The sequence below is a fragment of the Salvelinus alpinus genome, chromosome 22 (genome assembly GCF_045679555.1).
Source record: "Salvelinus alpinus chromosome 22, SLU_Salpinus.1, whole genome shotgun sequence".
Taxonomy (NCBI): domain Eukaryota; kingdom Metazoa; phylum Chordata; class Actinopteri; order Salmoniformes; family Salmonidae; genus Salvelinus; species Salvelinus alpinus.
Window position 1 is genome coordinate 20306261 of NC_092107.1, and position 17011 is coordinate 20323271.

General features: G+C 44.2%; 1 protein-coding gene across 1 annotated transcript in view; it reads right to left on the reverse strand.

Moving 5' to 3' along the window:
* The window catches only part of LOC139549241 (tetratricopeptide repeat protein 9B-like), a 32298-nt gene extending 19898 nt beyond the window's left edge, over positions 1 to 12400 (reverse strand). The window contains exon 1 of the mRNA XM_071359484.1: positions 11630 to 12400. Within this exon, the coding sequence (XP_071215585.1) occupies positions 11630 to 12014 (385 nt within the window). The 5' untranslated portion in view covers positions 12015 to 12400. The remainder of the gene's footprint in view (positions 1 to 11629) is intronic.
* Between the last annotated feature and the right edge of the window lie 4611 nt (positions 12401 to 17011).

Consider the following 17011-nt stretch of genomic DNA (forward strand, 5'->3'; position numbering starts at 1 on the left):
ATGAATAAATAAATAAATACGGACCTTCAATAACAGATCAGCTCTGGGGGCCCATGCGCCTGTCATCCATGTCTATATTTGTCACGCCCTGATCCTGTGATTGTCTCCACCCCCTCCAGGTGTTGCTTATTTTCCCCAGTGTATTTATCCCTGTGTTTCCTGTCTCTCTGTGCCAGTTCGTCTTGTATGTTTAGTCAAGTCAACCCGTGTGTTTTTACAGTGTGTACTCCTTTTGCTATTCTCTTTTTCTAGTCCTCCCGGTTTTGACCCTTGCATGTTTCTGGACTTTGTACCCGCCTGCCTGACCATTCTGCCTGCCTTGACCACGAGCCTGTCTACCACTCTGTACCTCCTGGACTCTGATCTGATTTTGACCTTTTTGCCTGTCCACGACCATTCTCTTGCCTACCCCTTTGGATGATTAAACATTGTAAGACTCCAACCATCTGCCTCCTGTGTCTGCATCTGGGTCTCGCCTTGTGACCTGATAATATTCTTCAGTGTAATAAATCATTTTGACAGTAACCCTCCAATAAGTCATTAATTCATAAACCTTTCTAATTTCCAAATGTACATTGAGGCTAAGTGTTTGTTTCTTGGGCTCCAGGAATGTGATTGAAAAAGGGCCCTCATGTTTCAGCATGATAATGCACAGCCCCAGCCCCAGAATTCCTGGAAGCTGAAAATGTCCCAGTTCTTCCATGGCCTGCATACTCACCAGCCATGTCAATTATTGAGCATGTTCGGGATGCTCTGGACCGACGTGTACAACATCGTGTTCCAGTTCCCGCCAATATCCAGCAACGTCGCACAGCCATTGAAGAGGAGTGGGACAACATTCCACAATCAACAGCCTGATCAACTCTATGTGAAGGAGAAGTGTCGCGCTGCATGAGACAAATGGTGGTCACACCAGCTACTGACTGGTTTTCTAGCAATTTGTTAAGGTATCTGTGACCAACAGAAGCATATCTGTATTCCCAGGCATGTGAATAGATTAGGGCCTAATGAATTTATTTCAATTCACTGATGTCCTTATATGTACTGTAACTCAGTAAAATCGTTGAAAGTGTTGCGTTTATATTGTTGTTCAGTGTATTTGGCATGAATAGACTGGTTTTACACACAACAACTTTCTATCCAAGATGGGACAGCTCACGTTACGCAGGTTTAGGTAGCCTATACAGGACAGCTGTATATTCTATAAAAAATATATATTGTTAGCTGATTAGTATTCTGTTGTATCTAACATTCATTTGACAATCTGCAATGTTTGAATTTCCAACTTTAATTACTGAGAAAGTAATTACATTATTGCCACCAGCCAGCATTCCAAAAAAATGCAGCATTGCGACACTGTGTGTAGCTTTGTGAAACGTTAGGATTAACCTGAGAAAAGGCCGTAAATCTTGGTAATTATTTTGAATATACAGTGGGGAGAACAAGTATTTGATACACTGCCGATTTTTCAGGTTGTCCTACTTACAAAGCATGTAGAGGTCTGTAATTTTTATCATAGGTACACTTCAACTGTGAGAGACGTAATCTAAAACAAAAATCCAGAAAATCACATTGTATGATTTTTAAGTAATTAATTTGCATTTTATTGCATGACATAAGTATTTGATCACTTACCAACCAGTAAGAATTCCGGCTCTCACAGACCTGTTCGTTTTTCTTTAAGAAGCCCTCCTGTTCTCCACTCATTACCTGTATTAACTGCACCTGTTTGAACTCGTTACCTGTATAAAAGACACCTGTCCACACACTCAATCAAACAGACTCCAACCTCTCCACAATGGCCAAGACCAGAGAGCTGTGTAGGGACATCAAGGATAAAATTGTAGACCTGCACAAGGCTGGGATGGGCTACAGGACAATAGGGAAGCAGCTTGGTGAGAAGGCAACAACTGTTGGCGCAATTATTAGAAAATGGAAGAAGTTCAAGATGATGGTCAATCACCCTCGGTCTGGGGCTCCATGCAAGATCTCACCTCGTGGGGCATCAATGATCATGAGGAAGGTGAGGGATCAGCCCAGAACTACACGGCAGGACCTGGTCAATGACCTGAAGAGAGCTGGGACCACAGTCTCAAAGAAAACCATTAGTAACACACTACGCCGTCATGGATTAAAATCCTGCAGCGCACGCAAGGTCCCCCTGCTCAAGCCAGCGCATGTCCAGGCCCGTCTGAAGTTTGCCAATGACCATCTGGATGATCCAGAGGAGGAATGGGAGAAGGTCATGTGGTCTGATGAGACAAAAATAGAGCTTTTTGGTCTAAACTCCACTCGCGGTGTTTGGAGGAAGAAGAAGGATGAGTACAACCCCAAGAACACCATCCCAACCGTGAAGCATGGAGATGGAAACATCATTCTTTGGGGATGCTTTTCTGCAAAGGGGACAGGACGACTACACCGTATTGAGGGGAGGATGGATGGGGCCATGTATCGCAAGATCTTGGCCAACAGCCTCCTTCCCTCAGTAAGAGCATTGAAGATGGGTCGTGGCTGGGTCTTCCAGCATGACAACGACCCAAAACACACAGCCAGGGCAACTAAGGAGTGGCTCCGTAAGAAGCATCTCAAGGTCCTGGAGTGGCCTAGCCAGTCTCCAGACCTGAACCCAATAGAAAATCTTTGGAGGGAGCTGAAAGTCCGTATTGCCCAGCGACAGCCCCGAAACCTGAAGGATCTGGAGAAGGTCTGTATGGAGGAGTGGGCCAAAATCCCTGCTGCAGTGTGTGCAAACCTGGTCAAGAACTACAGGAAACGTATGATCTCTGTAATTGCAAACAAAGGTTTCTGTACCAAATATTAAGTTCTGCTTTTCTGATGTATCAAATACTTATGTCATGCAATAAAATGCAAATTAATTACTTAAAAATCATACAATGTGATTTTCTGGATTTTTGTTTTAGATTACGTCTCTCACAGTTGAAGTGTACCTATGATAAAAATTACAAACCTCTACATGCTTTGTAAGTAGGACAACCTGAAAAATCGGCAGTGTATCAAATACTTGTTCTCCCCACTGTACATTTCTGGTCAGTGTGACCTTGACCTTCTGCCAAGGACATATTCTTTAGACATTTTTAGTCAGTCCAATGGCCTTGCTTACAGTATTTGTGCCAAATATATGATCAATGCAGAGATAAATAACCACTTATTCAACTCAGAAATTTGTTTCCGGTCACCAATGTTTCAATATTTGAGTGGGTCATACCCACTGGGCACAGATGTCAGTCCAACGTTGAGGTTTGATTTGTATTTGGTTGAGTTGTCAACTAACGTGAATTCAACGTGAAATCAACAAAACATTTCACCATGTCATTGGATTTGGGTTAAAAAAATTAAAATCCCTGAATTTTTCCAGGTTGATTCAACATTTAATCACATCTAAATTTTGGGTTGAAATTACATGGAAACAACTCTGATTTAACCAGTTTTTGTCCAGTGGGTAGGCCATATAATTGTACATATCTAAGCTAATCGTTATAAAAATTACTTGAGTAGATGCTGAGATAAAAAAAAAACTATCTCAGAAAATGCCATTGGGACTGGTGTAATAGTGACAAAAGGTCAAGGTCATAGTGATTGAACATATCAGTAGGTTCCATATACAGTACACTGAGTATACCAAACATTAGGAACACCTTCCTAATATTGAGTTGGACCCCCCTTTTTACCTTCAGAACAACCTCAGGGCATGGACTACATGTTGGCCCATGTTGACTCCAATGCTTCCCACAGTTGGGTCAAGTTGGCTGGATGTCCTTTGGGTGGTGGACCAGTCTTGATACACGCTGGAAACTGTTGAGCGTGAAAACCCCAGCAGCATTGCAGTCCATGACACAAACCGGTGTGCCTGGCACCTACTACCATACCCCGTTCAAAGACACTTCAATCTTTTGTATGGCCCATTCACTCTCGGAATGGGAGACATACACAATCCATGTCTCAATTTTCTCAAGGCTTAAAAATCCTTCATTAACCTGTCCCCAGTGGTGTAAAGTACTTAAGTAAAAATACTTTAATGTACTACTTAAGTTGTGTTTTTGTGTATCTGTACTTTACTATTTATATTTTTGACAAATTTTACTTTTACTTTACTACATTCCTAAAGAAAATAATGTACTTTTTACTCCAGACATTTTCCTTGACACCCAAAAGTACATTGTGAATGCTTAGCAGGACAGAGATGGTCTAATTCACACACTTATCAAGAGAACATCCCTACTGCCACTGATATGGCGGACTCAATAAACACAAATGCTTCGTTTGTAAATGATGTCTGAGTGTTGGAATGTGCCTCTGGCTATCCGTAAATTAAAAAAATATATAATAATTGTACCTACTGGTTTGCTTATTATAAGGAATTTGAAATGATTCATACTTTTACTTTTTATACTTAAGTATATTTTAGCAATTACATTTACTTTTGATACTTAAGTATATTTAAAACCAAATACTTTTAGACTTTTACTCAAGTAGTATATTACTGGGTGACTTTCACTTTACTTGAGTCATTTTCTAGGTGTCTTCACTTTTACTCAAGTATGACAATTTAGTACTTTTTCCACCATTGCCTGTCACCTCCCCTTCATCTACACTGATTGAAGTGGATTTAACAAGTGACATCAATAAGGGGTCATAGCTTTCACCTGGATTCATCTGGTCATTCTATGTCATGGAAAGACCAGGTGTTCTTAATGTTTTGTATACCCTTACATATGTAGATACTAAAAATAATCTGCATTTTCTACCTTATAACAATAATAATTTGTGCCATTTGAAATTGGTTCAGTGGGTATTGAGGGAACATAGGTTTGAGGGGACATAGGGCTGAGGGAACATAGTGTGGACCCCACCTATATTAATATGCAGCTTTCTCGATAAATACCAAGTTGTCTCTCCTGTCCACTGGAGCACAGTGTGTTAAGATATTTACAAATGATTCTTACAAATTCTCATTATGGTAGGTGTTGACCAAGAACACTCTGGTCTGTATGTGCTTACTCTCTGAATACCCCCCCCCCCCTCTCTCTTTCTCTCTCCCTCCTTCGCAGATGACTGGATCTTATTTACTGGCATGACTAGAGCACTCCAGCACTGCCAGGGCGATGATATAATACCGTCAGCCTTGGATGTGATTTCTCATCACCATACCTACAATGACAAATGATACGCAAATGCAGCAATGAAGAGGTCAAAAAGGTCCACCAAAGTCACCTCTTTTCTTCCCCCTCTCCCTCTCTCTCTCTACCCCTCTTCTAATCCCTTCATATTTAACAGTTCCCTTAAAACCCTGTCCAGTTTCTCTCACTCTCTTTCCCCCACCCTCCCCCTCTTCACACTCAGCGCCTTTTCTCTTGGCTCCCTGACCGCCTCCCATTCTCTCTGTCTCTCTCTCTCATTCCCTCTCTCTTGGCTGCAATGGAATGGTGAAGAGGGGAGTACAGCATGCCCAGTCGAGCCCCCACAGTGATGCCATGCCATCTGCAGACCTGGCACAATGCGCCCATGGCTCTCATACAACCACGCAAAACCCCTGAACGGCAGACATACGAACCAAGGAAAAAAAAACATTCTTTCTTTTCACCCTCACTTTCCTCTCTCCCCCTCTGTCCTCCTCTTCATTCCCCATATAATTCACCCTTTCTTTCTTTCCCTTCTCCTTTTCCTCCTCCCCATATACTTTCTCCTCCACCCTCCTCTTCTTCTCCCATACACCTCATACCCCTCATTCTTCCTCTTCCTCTCCCCCTTCAACACCTCCTCTTCCTCCTCCATACACTTCCTCCTCTCCTCCTCTAGTGACGTTATTGGCAGTGGGTGAAAGGGAGGAGTTTTGCGGCTCCACTCTGGTTTTATAATAGGGGTCTGACTGGACTGTATAGTAGGCTAGGCCCTGTGATAGATAGTACCCCCTCTGCAGTATTATATAGCACTGAGGACTAAGTCTATATCCTAGATGGCACCCTATTCCCTATATAGTGCACTACTTTTGACCAGGGCCTGGTCAAAAGTAGTGCACTATATAGGGAATAGGGTGCCAATTGGGGCGCAACCTCTGACGGTATTATACCCCCCGTTCCCTTCTGGAATGAGATTAAGATTAGAGAGTGATGTCATGAATCTAAAGATTGTTGGGGAAGTGTAGTGGCACTGGGAGCCAAATGGAACTCCCAGTAAATAGACTTTTTATCTCATTCCAGGCAGCGCTCTCATTCTAAGACTCGTGGTTGTCTATTTCTTGTCCGGGGAGAAATGGATGCGACGCTCATTGAAGTCTCGTTACTATGGGGGCCTAGAATTGCAAGTCAAGCGTCACAAGTTCATAGATAGCCTCAATGTCATAGCCCTGAGAGGAAATGGATGTGGTGAGAAATATGGACCCTCAGATACAGATACACACAAGCATGCGTACACACACGCACGCACGCACGCACGCACGCACGCACACACACACGCACACTGGCCAGTGATGGAGCTAATGGAGGTTGTGTTGATACACCGACTACCTCCAGCTGGTTGTAAATGAACCCCATGAGCATTCTAGGAGCCTGATAGATTAGTGTAAACATACCGCAGCAAAATGTTAATGGACATTGATGAAATAACACACAGCCTAAACCTTCTAAAGTGTCCATCATGCCCTCATCGCAGCTCTTTGGCTTAATGCATTGTGTCTAAAAGAAAGCCAGTCTCCTGAAAGGGCTATGGGTGGATCTGCTGCTGAGTGGTAGAGCTCACACGCACGCACGCACGCACGCACGCACGCACGCACACACACACACACACACGCACAAGTGGGTGGAAGTTGCTGGATGGCAGTAAGAAGAGCATTTGAGAACAGTGTATAAAAGGTGTTAGGTGTTACGAAACATCCTGTTGGGTGAATAAAAGGTGTTGGGTGTTACGAAACATCCTGATGGGTGAATAAAACGTGTTGGGTGTTACGAAACATCCTGATGGGTGAATAAAACGTGTTAGGTGTTACGAAACATCCTGATGGGTGAATAAAAGGTGTTGGATGTTACGAAACATCCTGATGGGTGAATAAAACGTGATAGGGGTTACGAAACATCCTACTCGGTGAATAAAACGTGTTAGGTGTTACGAAACATCCTGATGGGTGAATAAAAGGTGCTGGCAGTTACGAAACATCCTGATTGGTGAACAAAAGGTGTTGGGTGATACGAAACAAGCGATTCCTGCTCAAAACGTTGTGCCGCAGCTTCTACCCAAGGCTGTGACTCATGACTCACGCACCGATTAAGCCACTCACAGGGAACAAAGGAATAATTGAGTCAGAAATCAGAGGAAAACGGACAAGGAAAAGATGGTTCAATCTCCCTCACAAAAGGAGTTTGGACCCGACTAATTGTTTTACATTTATGTCTGTGCTCTACAGAAGATCTCTCCTCATCTGAATAAGCAATCTGAATATGCCAGCAGCATACCAACCTGCATCCCACTGCTAGCTTGGTTCTGAAGCTAAGTAGCATTGGTTCTAGTCAGTCCCTGGATGGGAGACCAGATGCTGCTGGAAATGGTGTTGGAGGGCCAGTAGGAGGCACTCTTTCCTCTGGTCGAAAAAAATATCCCAATGCCCCAGGGCAGTGATTGGGGACATTTCCCTGTGTCGGGTGCCTTTCGGATGGGACGTTATACGGGTGTCCTGACTATCTGTGGTCACTAAAGATCCCTTGGCATTTATTGTAAGAGTAGGGGTGGTGTCCTGGCTAAATTCCCAATCTGGCCTTCATACCATCATGGCCACCTAATCATCCCCAGTTTAACAATTAGCTCATTCCTCCTCTCCCCTGTAACTATTCCCCAGGTTGTTGGTGTAAAGGAGAATGTGTTCTCAGTCAACTTACCTGGTTAAATAAAAGAAGGTGTATTTTCTAATAACGCATCAACTGCTTCCTGCTGTTTTTATATTCTTCCTCCCCAGTGAGCACAAGACGTTGAAAAGACGTATTCTCACTGACTTTTCAACGTCTTTTGCTCATAGGGTCTCCATTTTGGGAAGCGCTTTGAGTGCCATGTATAAAAAGAAGAGTGTAAAAACCGTCAGTATATTTGCTGTTATCACATGTATCTGTGAGCACAGCATGTGGTTTGGGTGGGTGGGTGTGCTGCCTGCGAACATGATTCATCCCAAAAACCATCAACCTGTGTGGCTGACGGTCTCCCTCTGGCCAACATGTTGCAGCACCGTTTCCAGAGCGGCTACAGACAGACTGCCTGGTGTAACCCACTTAGATACAGTCCCACAGCCCAATGGGGAAACAGAATTTTGTCTCTTTTAGGACAACGGCAAATAGGCCATTCACCTCAATGGCTCTCAGACAGAATCTGGGATTGAACACTGTAGGCACAAACCTCCATCGTCCTGTTTCTCTCCCTCCCTCTCTATTCTCTCTCTATTTTCTCTCTCTATTCTTTAGTGTTTTTTTTCCTTCTTCCAAACCACCATCACAGCCAAATGCAGGTCTTTATTACTTGTGTCATTCGCTCACAGTTTCCTCCTCTGTCTCTTTCTGTCATTACTTGTCTCCTTTGATGTCGGCTTCTCTCCTATCTCTTGTCTTGAACACAATCCCTGTCTGCAGCATGCTGACGGCAAAATCGCTGCATGTAGTGAAAACTTCTGGGCCGCATTTGTCGGGTGGCCATGTCATTTAGAAAAGGTGCCGTGACGAGACACACAATAGGAAGGAAGAGCCTGTCCTTGTCACGACAAAGTCAAGCACGCACACACGCGCACGCCACAAGCTCGCACATCCCTACACAAAAAACAGACAACACACACACAGCAATGTCAGTATGGGCACTGTGAGAATGGCAGGGTGAGAAGCGATCTGTGTACCCCCACCTTCCTCCATATCAGATACCCCCTTGGTTAGCTGCTGTTCTTCAGAGCTGCGATTGCTGAGACATACAGAATCACGCACGCACACGCACCCGCACAGACGAGCTGGAGGTGAGGCTGTTCGCTCTGTTGCACCTGTATCATGCGTCAGAGACTAAGACAGCTGGCCAATCAAAACACTGCCTCACTCAACACCACAGGGGCCACCTTCTGTCCAGCAGAACTCTGGGTAACCAGACTGTTGGTAGGGTGGAGAGGTCTCCAGTCTTATGAAATATGTACGCAATGTACATGTATTTTTATTCATTCTAAAATAAAATAGAAATAATCACAAATACATGATCTGAAAAAACGCACACCACTGAGAGGATGTGGGCTATGAACAATACGCATTATCACTGCTATTACTGTGAAAGGGTCTTTATTATTGTGAGAATTGAGAGCAGAATGAGGTGACGGACACTAGAATAACAACAGGAAAGGGCCCAGCGTCTGCCTCGCTTTCCCTTTTCTCTTTCTTCCTCTCTTCTTCGCTCTTTTACTCTCCCTCTCTTTCTTTTAACCTCTCTTTCCATCCCCCTACCTCCGTCTCCATTTCTCCTTCACGCCAGGGTATCTTCCCGACAGGGCCCAGACAGAGGGCCATAAGACGGGGCAGAGAGTCGACCTTCAGCCTGTCACACCAGCTGAGCCAGGACCCAGCGGAGCCAGGACAGAGAGACACAGCCAGCACCACACCAACCCAGCCTGCCTTTAACCATTCTATGTTTTCATGTTAACTGTTTGTTAGAATATCTTATATTCTATCTGAATAATAGGGGGCTGAATCTTCATAGATATAGTCAACAAAATGAACAAGACAGGCACCATAAAATATATCATAGCATATCACTCACCAAATAGATTTCACAATGCATTACGGTACATCTTAGCCATACTCTCATGTAGACGGACTACTGTCACAGGGGTAAACAATATTTCATACGGTCATCATTAGACCCACAGACACATCAAATCCCCTATAGGCCAACTCACATCTGCCAGACAGACTACTGTATCTGTTACAATCAAATCTCACCTGTTTCATAGATTATCTGCCAGTAGACAATCTCTTACACTGACATCTGTTGAATTAGATGATCCGATTTCTTACTCAAAGTATTACCAAAAACAAATATCTGTAAGCTCAGCTTTACTCAAATCTCCTTGTTAGAGATTTGACGTTTAACCGAGTAAGACATCAGTTTATCTCTTCTAATTACATTACACATAGATAGCTTATTTAACTGACACTTGTGCTTGGTTTGATAGACAGATTAACCTTGATGACCAGACATGACGATGCTGACCAGAAAAGAGTCCTAATATTGTCAAGTATTCTAACGATACAAATTGTTGTAGGTTGCAATTCATTGGCCGCGTTTACACAGTCAGCCCAATTCCGATATTTTTTTCACTAATTGGTCTTTTGACCAATCAGATCAGCTCTTTTGTCAATAATTGGGTAAAATATCAGAATTGGGCTGCGTGTGTAAACGCAGCCATAGTGGCGTAGTACTTGTATTTGTGAAGTCATTCAAGGATCCACGTAGACACCTGTAAAATGCGATTGTCCACACCATGTTTTTCCACCTCGGAGCATGTGAACTGTTTTTGTAACAACACAGCGGCACTGTGGGAAACATCACGTGTTGGATGATATGGCACCATACAACCCCCAGGCTCCCACTGTAGCCGTTCCACTGACTACATTAACAGTTGATCAACATCAAATCGCTGGTTTCCCCCCGTGGCTATCGAAGGAATTAACTGGGGGAGAAGGTTTTGAATCCAGAGAAGCAAAAATAAACTTTAATGGCGCACAACAAAGAGAGACAGGCAGTGATAAGAATCACAGGAGGAAGACATGGCTCGAGGCAAAAACGTGTCTAGCACACAAATGATACGACATTATAATTAACCCCTGTGCCAGTTACTAATAAAGGAATCATTAAGGCCCAGTGCAGTAAAAAAAAAAAAGTGATTTTCCTGTGTTTCATATACATATATTTCCGCACTATGTTGGAATAATACTGTGAAATTGTGAAAATTATAATAACCTTTTAGTATAAGAGCTGTTCGAAAAGACTGACTGAAATTTCAGCCTGTTTTGGTGGGACAGAATTTTGACCTGCCTAGTGACATCACCAGGTGGTAAATTAGTTAATAGACCAATAAGAAAGATAGTTCCAAACCTCTCTACCAATAACAGCTAGTTTTCCGTTCTTTCAGCCCCACTCAGATCACTCCCAGACAGTCCTAGCAAAATTCTAGCTTTAGAAATTGCTCTATGCTATGAAGCTATTTTTGTTTATTTTTGATAATTGTTATTGAAAACAATCAAGGTAAGGTACTTCATTATTTCCCAGAAATTATTTGATATTGAGATAAAAATGGCTGCATTGGACCTTTAATCGAGATTTGGCGCTGTCCATTGTGAAAAGCGCAAGCTATTAATGTATTATTAAGCCAAATCTTATTAATTTATTCCCATACAGGCGTCACAGCAGCGGAAATTATGCTTGACACTGGCTAATTGTCTAAACTCGTTCCTTCCTAACCCCGTGAACCGAAACGAACAATGGCAGCCGTGGTTCAATCTCAGAACACGAGCTTTCCAGGCTCAAGCCCCTCAAGAGCCGGGGTCTCCTCCGTTGCGTGGCCGCGCGATGCCGAGCAAAAACACCGATTAGGCTAGCTACTCACCTGTCAGGCTGTCGTAGCACTCGATCTCCGTGATCTCCACAGTTCTCCGCTGTACCTCTGTCAGTTTGACCGCGGCTTGGCTCAGGAGGTTGACCTCGGAGCCCGTGGTTCCATCCACTAAATGTACCCCTTTCAGCTGCAGCAGAGCCCGGTGGTACTTCCCTATCGCTTCCCGGAATTTCTTCTCCTTGTAGCAACGGTGGCCCTCCACCTTGAAGTCAATGGCTTTCTGTATGTTTGCCTCCATTTCCATCTGTGCCGAGCCGGCACGACACCCTCCTCCACCACCTCCAACACCGACGTCTCCCGCGGCCGCCGCCAAGCTCCGGCCCCCCGCCTCTGGGAAGCTCTTCAGGCTCTTTATGGAGTGCTGCTTGGCTTCCATCTCTCTCAGTGGGTGCGACTGGACCGGGCCATGCTGTTCCGACGCGAAGGTCTATTTTCTCGGGGAGAACTGGAGCAGTTTGCTGTGCATAAAGAATGCGCGAGACGGGCAGGCAACAACAATAAGGCTGAGAGCGAAATAATTTAGAGAGAGGGCTGTGTAAAAACCTAACATGTACAGCGCAAATAGGCTATATGCTATCAAAACAGCTTACACCAATTCAGACTACTGTAAATTGTATTTTATATAAAAAAATCACAAATAATTGGCTTGGATTCCTGAATTGCAAACACTCTTCTACCTACTTCGTAGCTCCTCTGACCATCCCGCGAGAGGATGCCTCGATTGTGTGTTTGCGCTCCAGTCCCCAGCACGCGCCGCTTCAGCACCACAGACAGCGGACGCAGGCTCGCGCGTGGTGAATTGTGGGAAAGAGAGGAGTCGTGCAGTGTTCCTGCACCACGAGCGCAGTTCAATCTGTAAGCAATCTTCGATCACTCAAGAGCCACGATGCATTTGTGTAAAGAAACTGAAAATAACTAAAAAAGCACACCAACATTTATAACCCGGAGTTGAAATGACTATGTATGAATATGTCCCTGGTAGAGGCTAAATCTATTCTACAAATCTATTGTTTTAAAACCTGTAATCAACAACATGATTGTAGTAGGCCTATGCCCTCTGGCTCTGATCCAAATGGCAAGATATGTCAATTGCGCAAATGAAATCAATGAACACAAGACTATTCCATATACACTATACATACAAAAGTATGTGGACACCCCTTCAAATTAGTGGATTTGTCTATTTCGGCCACACCCCTTGTTGACAGGTGTATAAAATCGAGCACACAGCCATGCAATCTCCATAGACAAACATTGTCAGTAGAAGGACTTTACTGAAGAGCTCAGTGACTTTCAATGTGGCACCGTCATAAGATGCCACGTTTCCAACAAGCTGCCCCGGTTAACTGTAAATGCTGTTATTTTGAAATGGAAACTTCTAGGAGCAACAACGGCTCAATTGCAAAGTGGTAGGCCACACAAGCTCATAGAATGGACCGTCGGGTGCTGAAGCGCTTGGCGAGTAAAAATCGTCTGTTCTCTGTTGCAACACTCACTACCGAGTTCCAAACTGTCTCTGGAAGCAACGTCAGCACAAGAACTGTTCGTCGGGTGCTTCATGAATTGGTTTCCATGGCCGAGCAGCCGCACACAAGTCTAAGATCAACATGCGCAATGCCAAGCGTCGGCTGGAGTGGTGTAAAGCTCGCCGCCATTGGACTCTGGAGCAGTGGAAACATGTTCTCTGGAGTGATGAATCACGCTTCACCATCTGGCAGACCGAAGGACGAATCTGGGTTTGGTGGATGCCAGGAGAACGCTACCTGCCCCAATGCATAGAGCCAACGGTAAAGTTTGGTGGATGAGGAATAATGGTCTGGGGCTGTTTTTTATAGTTCAGGCTAGGCCCCTTAGTTCCAGTGAAGAAAAATCTTAACGCTACAGCATACAATGACATTCTAGACGATTCTGTGCTTCCATCTTTATGGCAACAGTTTGGGGAAGGCCCTTTCCTGTTTCAGCATGACAATGCCCCCGTGCACAAAGCGAGGATCATACAGAAAAGGTTTTGTTGAGATCGCTGTGGAAGAACTTGACTGTCCTGCACAGTTCCCTGACCTCAACCCCATCGAACACCTTTGGGATGAATTGGAACGCTGACTGCGAGTCAGGCCTAATCGCCCAACATCAGTGCCCGATGTCACTAATGCTCTTGTGGCTGAATGGAAGCAAGTCCCAGCAGCAATGTTCCAACATCAAGGGGAAAGCCTTCCCAGAAGAGTGGAGGCAGTTATAGCAGCAAAGGGGGGACCAACTCCATATTAATACCCATGATTTTGGAATGAGATGTTCGACGAGCAGATGTCCACATACTTTTGGTCATGTAATGTACCTACCTAGGCTAACTTAGTGGCACCATGCCACTCTTCTGTTGTTTTTCTCCTGAAGAGTGTGATAGGTAGCAGGATGAGAGCGACATCAAGGTGAAATTGTGTCAATTTCAATGATTTGTGACCAGATTCCATTGGATCCACAAAAATACCAGTGTTGTGCCCTTTCGTATAGCCTAGTCTACATTAATTCCACAGGAGACTAACCTATACTGGTATAGAATCCATAGTTGTTGTTCGGCCACACTCATCTATTATGAATGTACTGTGCCCATGTTCACGTTAATGACCAGCATCGCCTGCTGTGGGACTGTGCTGGTTACTAAGCAGCAGTGACCCAGAGGACTTCCCCTCTGGCAAAGCAGCTGTGTCCCCTATAGTCCCGGAAGATCACTGGCACGCAATTACAAACAATCACTTCTCTCTTCTCTACAGTGAGAGCTGATGAGTGGTGAGGACTCCGGTGCAAAAAGGTTTTTTGCTAGCCTGGGTACCAGTCGGTTTGAGTTATCGTTCCACTCCTTGTCATGCTAAACATGACATGGAGTACAAGGAGTGGAATGTTAGCAAAATAGGTTCTGTATTTCAGGCTAGGTGGGTGCTACAAATCAGAGGTGAAAGTAGTGACTTTTGTGTTTATTATGGATCCCCATTAGCTGCTGCTTTCTTCCTGGGGTCCGGCAAAATTAAGGCAGCTATACAATTTTAAAAACATTACAACACACTAAGTGTGTACCCTCAGGCCCATACTCCACTACCACATATCTACAATGCAAAATCCATGTGTACGTGTGTATAGTGCGTTTGTATGCATGTGTCTGTGTCTGTTTGTGTTACTTCACAGTCCCCGCTGTTCCATAAGGTGTATTTTTACCTGCTTTTTAAATCTGATTCTACTGCTTGCATCAGTTACCTGATGTGGAATAGAGTTCCATGTAGCCATTGCTCTATGTAGTACTGTGCGCCTCCCATAGACTGTTCTGGACTTGTGGATTGTGAAGAGACCCCTGGTGGCATGTCTTGTGGGGTATGCATGGGTGTCTGAGCTGTGTGCTAGTATTTTAAAGCAGACAGCTCGGTACCTTCAGCTTGTCAACACCTCTTACAAAAACAAGAAATAAGTCCATCTCTCTTCCACTTTGAGCCATGAGAGATTGACATGCATGTCATTAATGTTAGCTCTCCGTGTACCTTTAAGTGCCAGCCGTGCTGCCCTGTTCTGAGCCAACTGTAATTTTCCCCAAGTCCCTATTTGTGGCACCTGACCACACTACTGAACAGTAGTCCAGGTGCGACAAAACCAGGACCTGTAGGACCTGCCTTGTTGATAGTGTTGTTAAGGCAGCAAAGCAGCACTTTATTATGGACGGACTTCTCCCCATCTTAGCTACTGTTGTATCAATATGTTTTGACCATGACAGTTTACAATCCAGGGTTACTCCAAGCAGTTTAGTCACCTCAACTTGCTCAATTTCCACATTATTCATTACGAAATGTAGTTGGGGTTAAGTGAATGATTTGTTCCAAATATAATGCTTTTAGTTTTGGAAATAACTTAACTTATTCCTTGCTACGCATTCCGAAACTAACTGCAGCTCTTTGTTCAGTGTTTCATTAATTTCAGTTACGTGTAGTGTTGAGTCATCCGCATACATGCAGTGCCTTGCAAAACTATTCACCCCCTTGGCGTTTTTCCTATTTTGATGCATTACAACCTGTAATTTCATTGGATGTATTTGGATTTCATGTAATGGACATACACAAAAGTGAAAAATTGGTGAAGTGAAATGAAAAAAAGAACTGGTGCGTGCATATGGATTCACCCCCTTTGCTATGAAGCCCCTAAATAAGATCTGGTGCAAACAGTTACCTTCAGAAGTCACATTATTAGTTAAAGTCCACCTGTGTGCAATCTAAGTGTCACATGATCTCAGCATATATATACACCTGTTCTGAAAGGCCCCAGAGTCTGCAACACCACTAAGCAAGGGGCACCACCAAGCAAGGGGCACCACCAAGGAAGCAGTACTATGAAGACCAAGGAGCTCTCCAAACAGGTCAGGGACAAAGTTGTGGAGAAGTACAGATCAGGGTTGGGTTATAAAAAAATATCCGAAACTTTGCACATCCCACGGAGCACCATTAAATCCATTATTTAAAAATGGAAAGAATATGACACAACAACAAACCTGCCACGAGAGGGCCGCCCACCAAAACTCACAGACCAGGCAAGGAGGGCATTCATCAGAGGCAACAAACAGACCAAAGATAACCCTGAAGGAGCTGCAAAGCTCCACAGCGGAGATTGGAGTATCTGTCCTTAGGACCACTTTAAGCCGTACACTCCACAGAGCTGGGCTTTACGGAAGAGTGGCCCCAAAAAATATATAAGCAAACATGTTTGGTGCTTGCCAAAAGACATTTGGGAGACTCCCCAAACATATGGAAGAAGGTACTCTGGTCACATGAGACAAAAAATTGAGCTTTTTGGCCATCAAGGAAAACACTATGTCTGGCGCAAACCCGACACCTCCCATCACCCCAAGAAAACCATCCCCACAGTGAAGCATGGTGGTGGCAGCATCATGCTGTGGTGATGTTTTTCATCGGCAGGGACTGGGAAACTGGTCAGAATTGAAGGAATGTTGGATGGCGCTAAATACAGGCAAATTCTTGAGGGAAACCTGTTTCAGTCTTCCAGAGATTTGAGACTGGGATAGGAGGTTCACCTTCCAGCAGGACAATGACCCTAAGCATACTGCTAAAGCAACACTTGAGTGGTTTAAGGGGAAACATTTAAATGTCTTGGAATGGCCTAGTCAAAGCCCAGACCTCCATCCAATTGAGAATCTGTGGTATGACTTAAATATTTCTGTACACCAGCAGAACCCATCCAACTTGAAGGCGCTGGAGCAGTTTTGCCTTGAATGGGCAAAATTCCCAGTGACTAGATGTGCCAAGCTTAGAGACATACCCCAAGAGACTTGCAGCTGTAATTGCTGCAAAAGGTGACTCTACAAAGTATTGACTTTGGGGGAGTGAA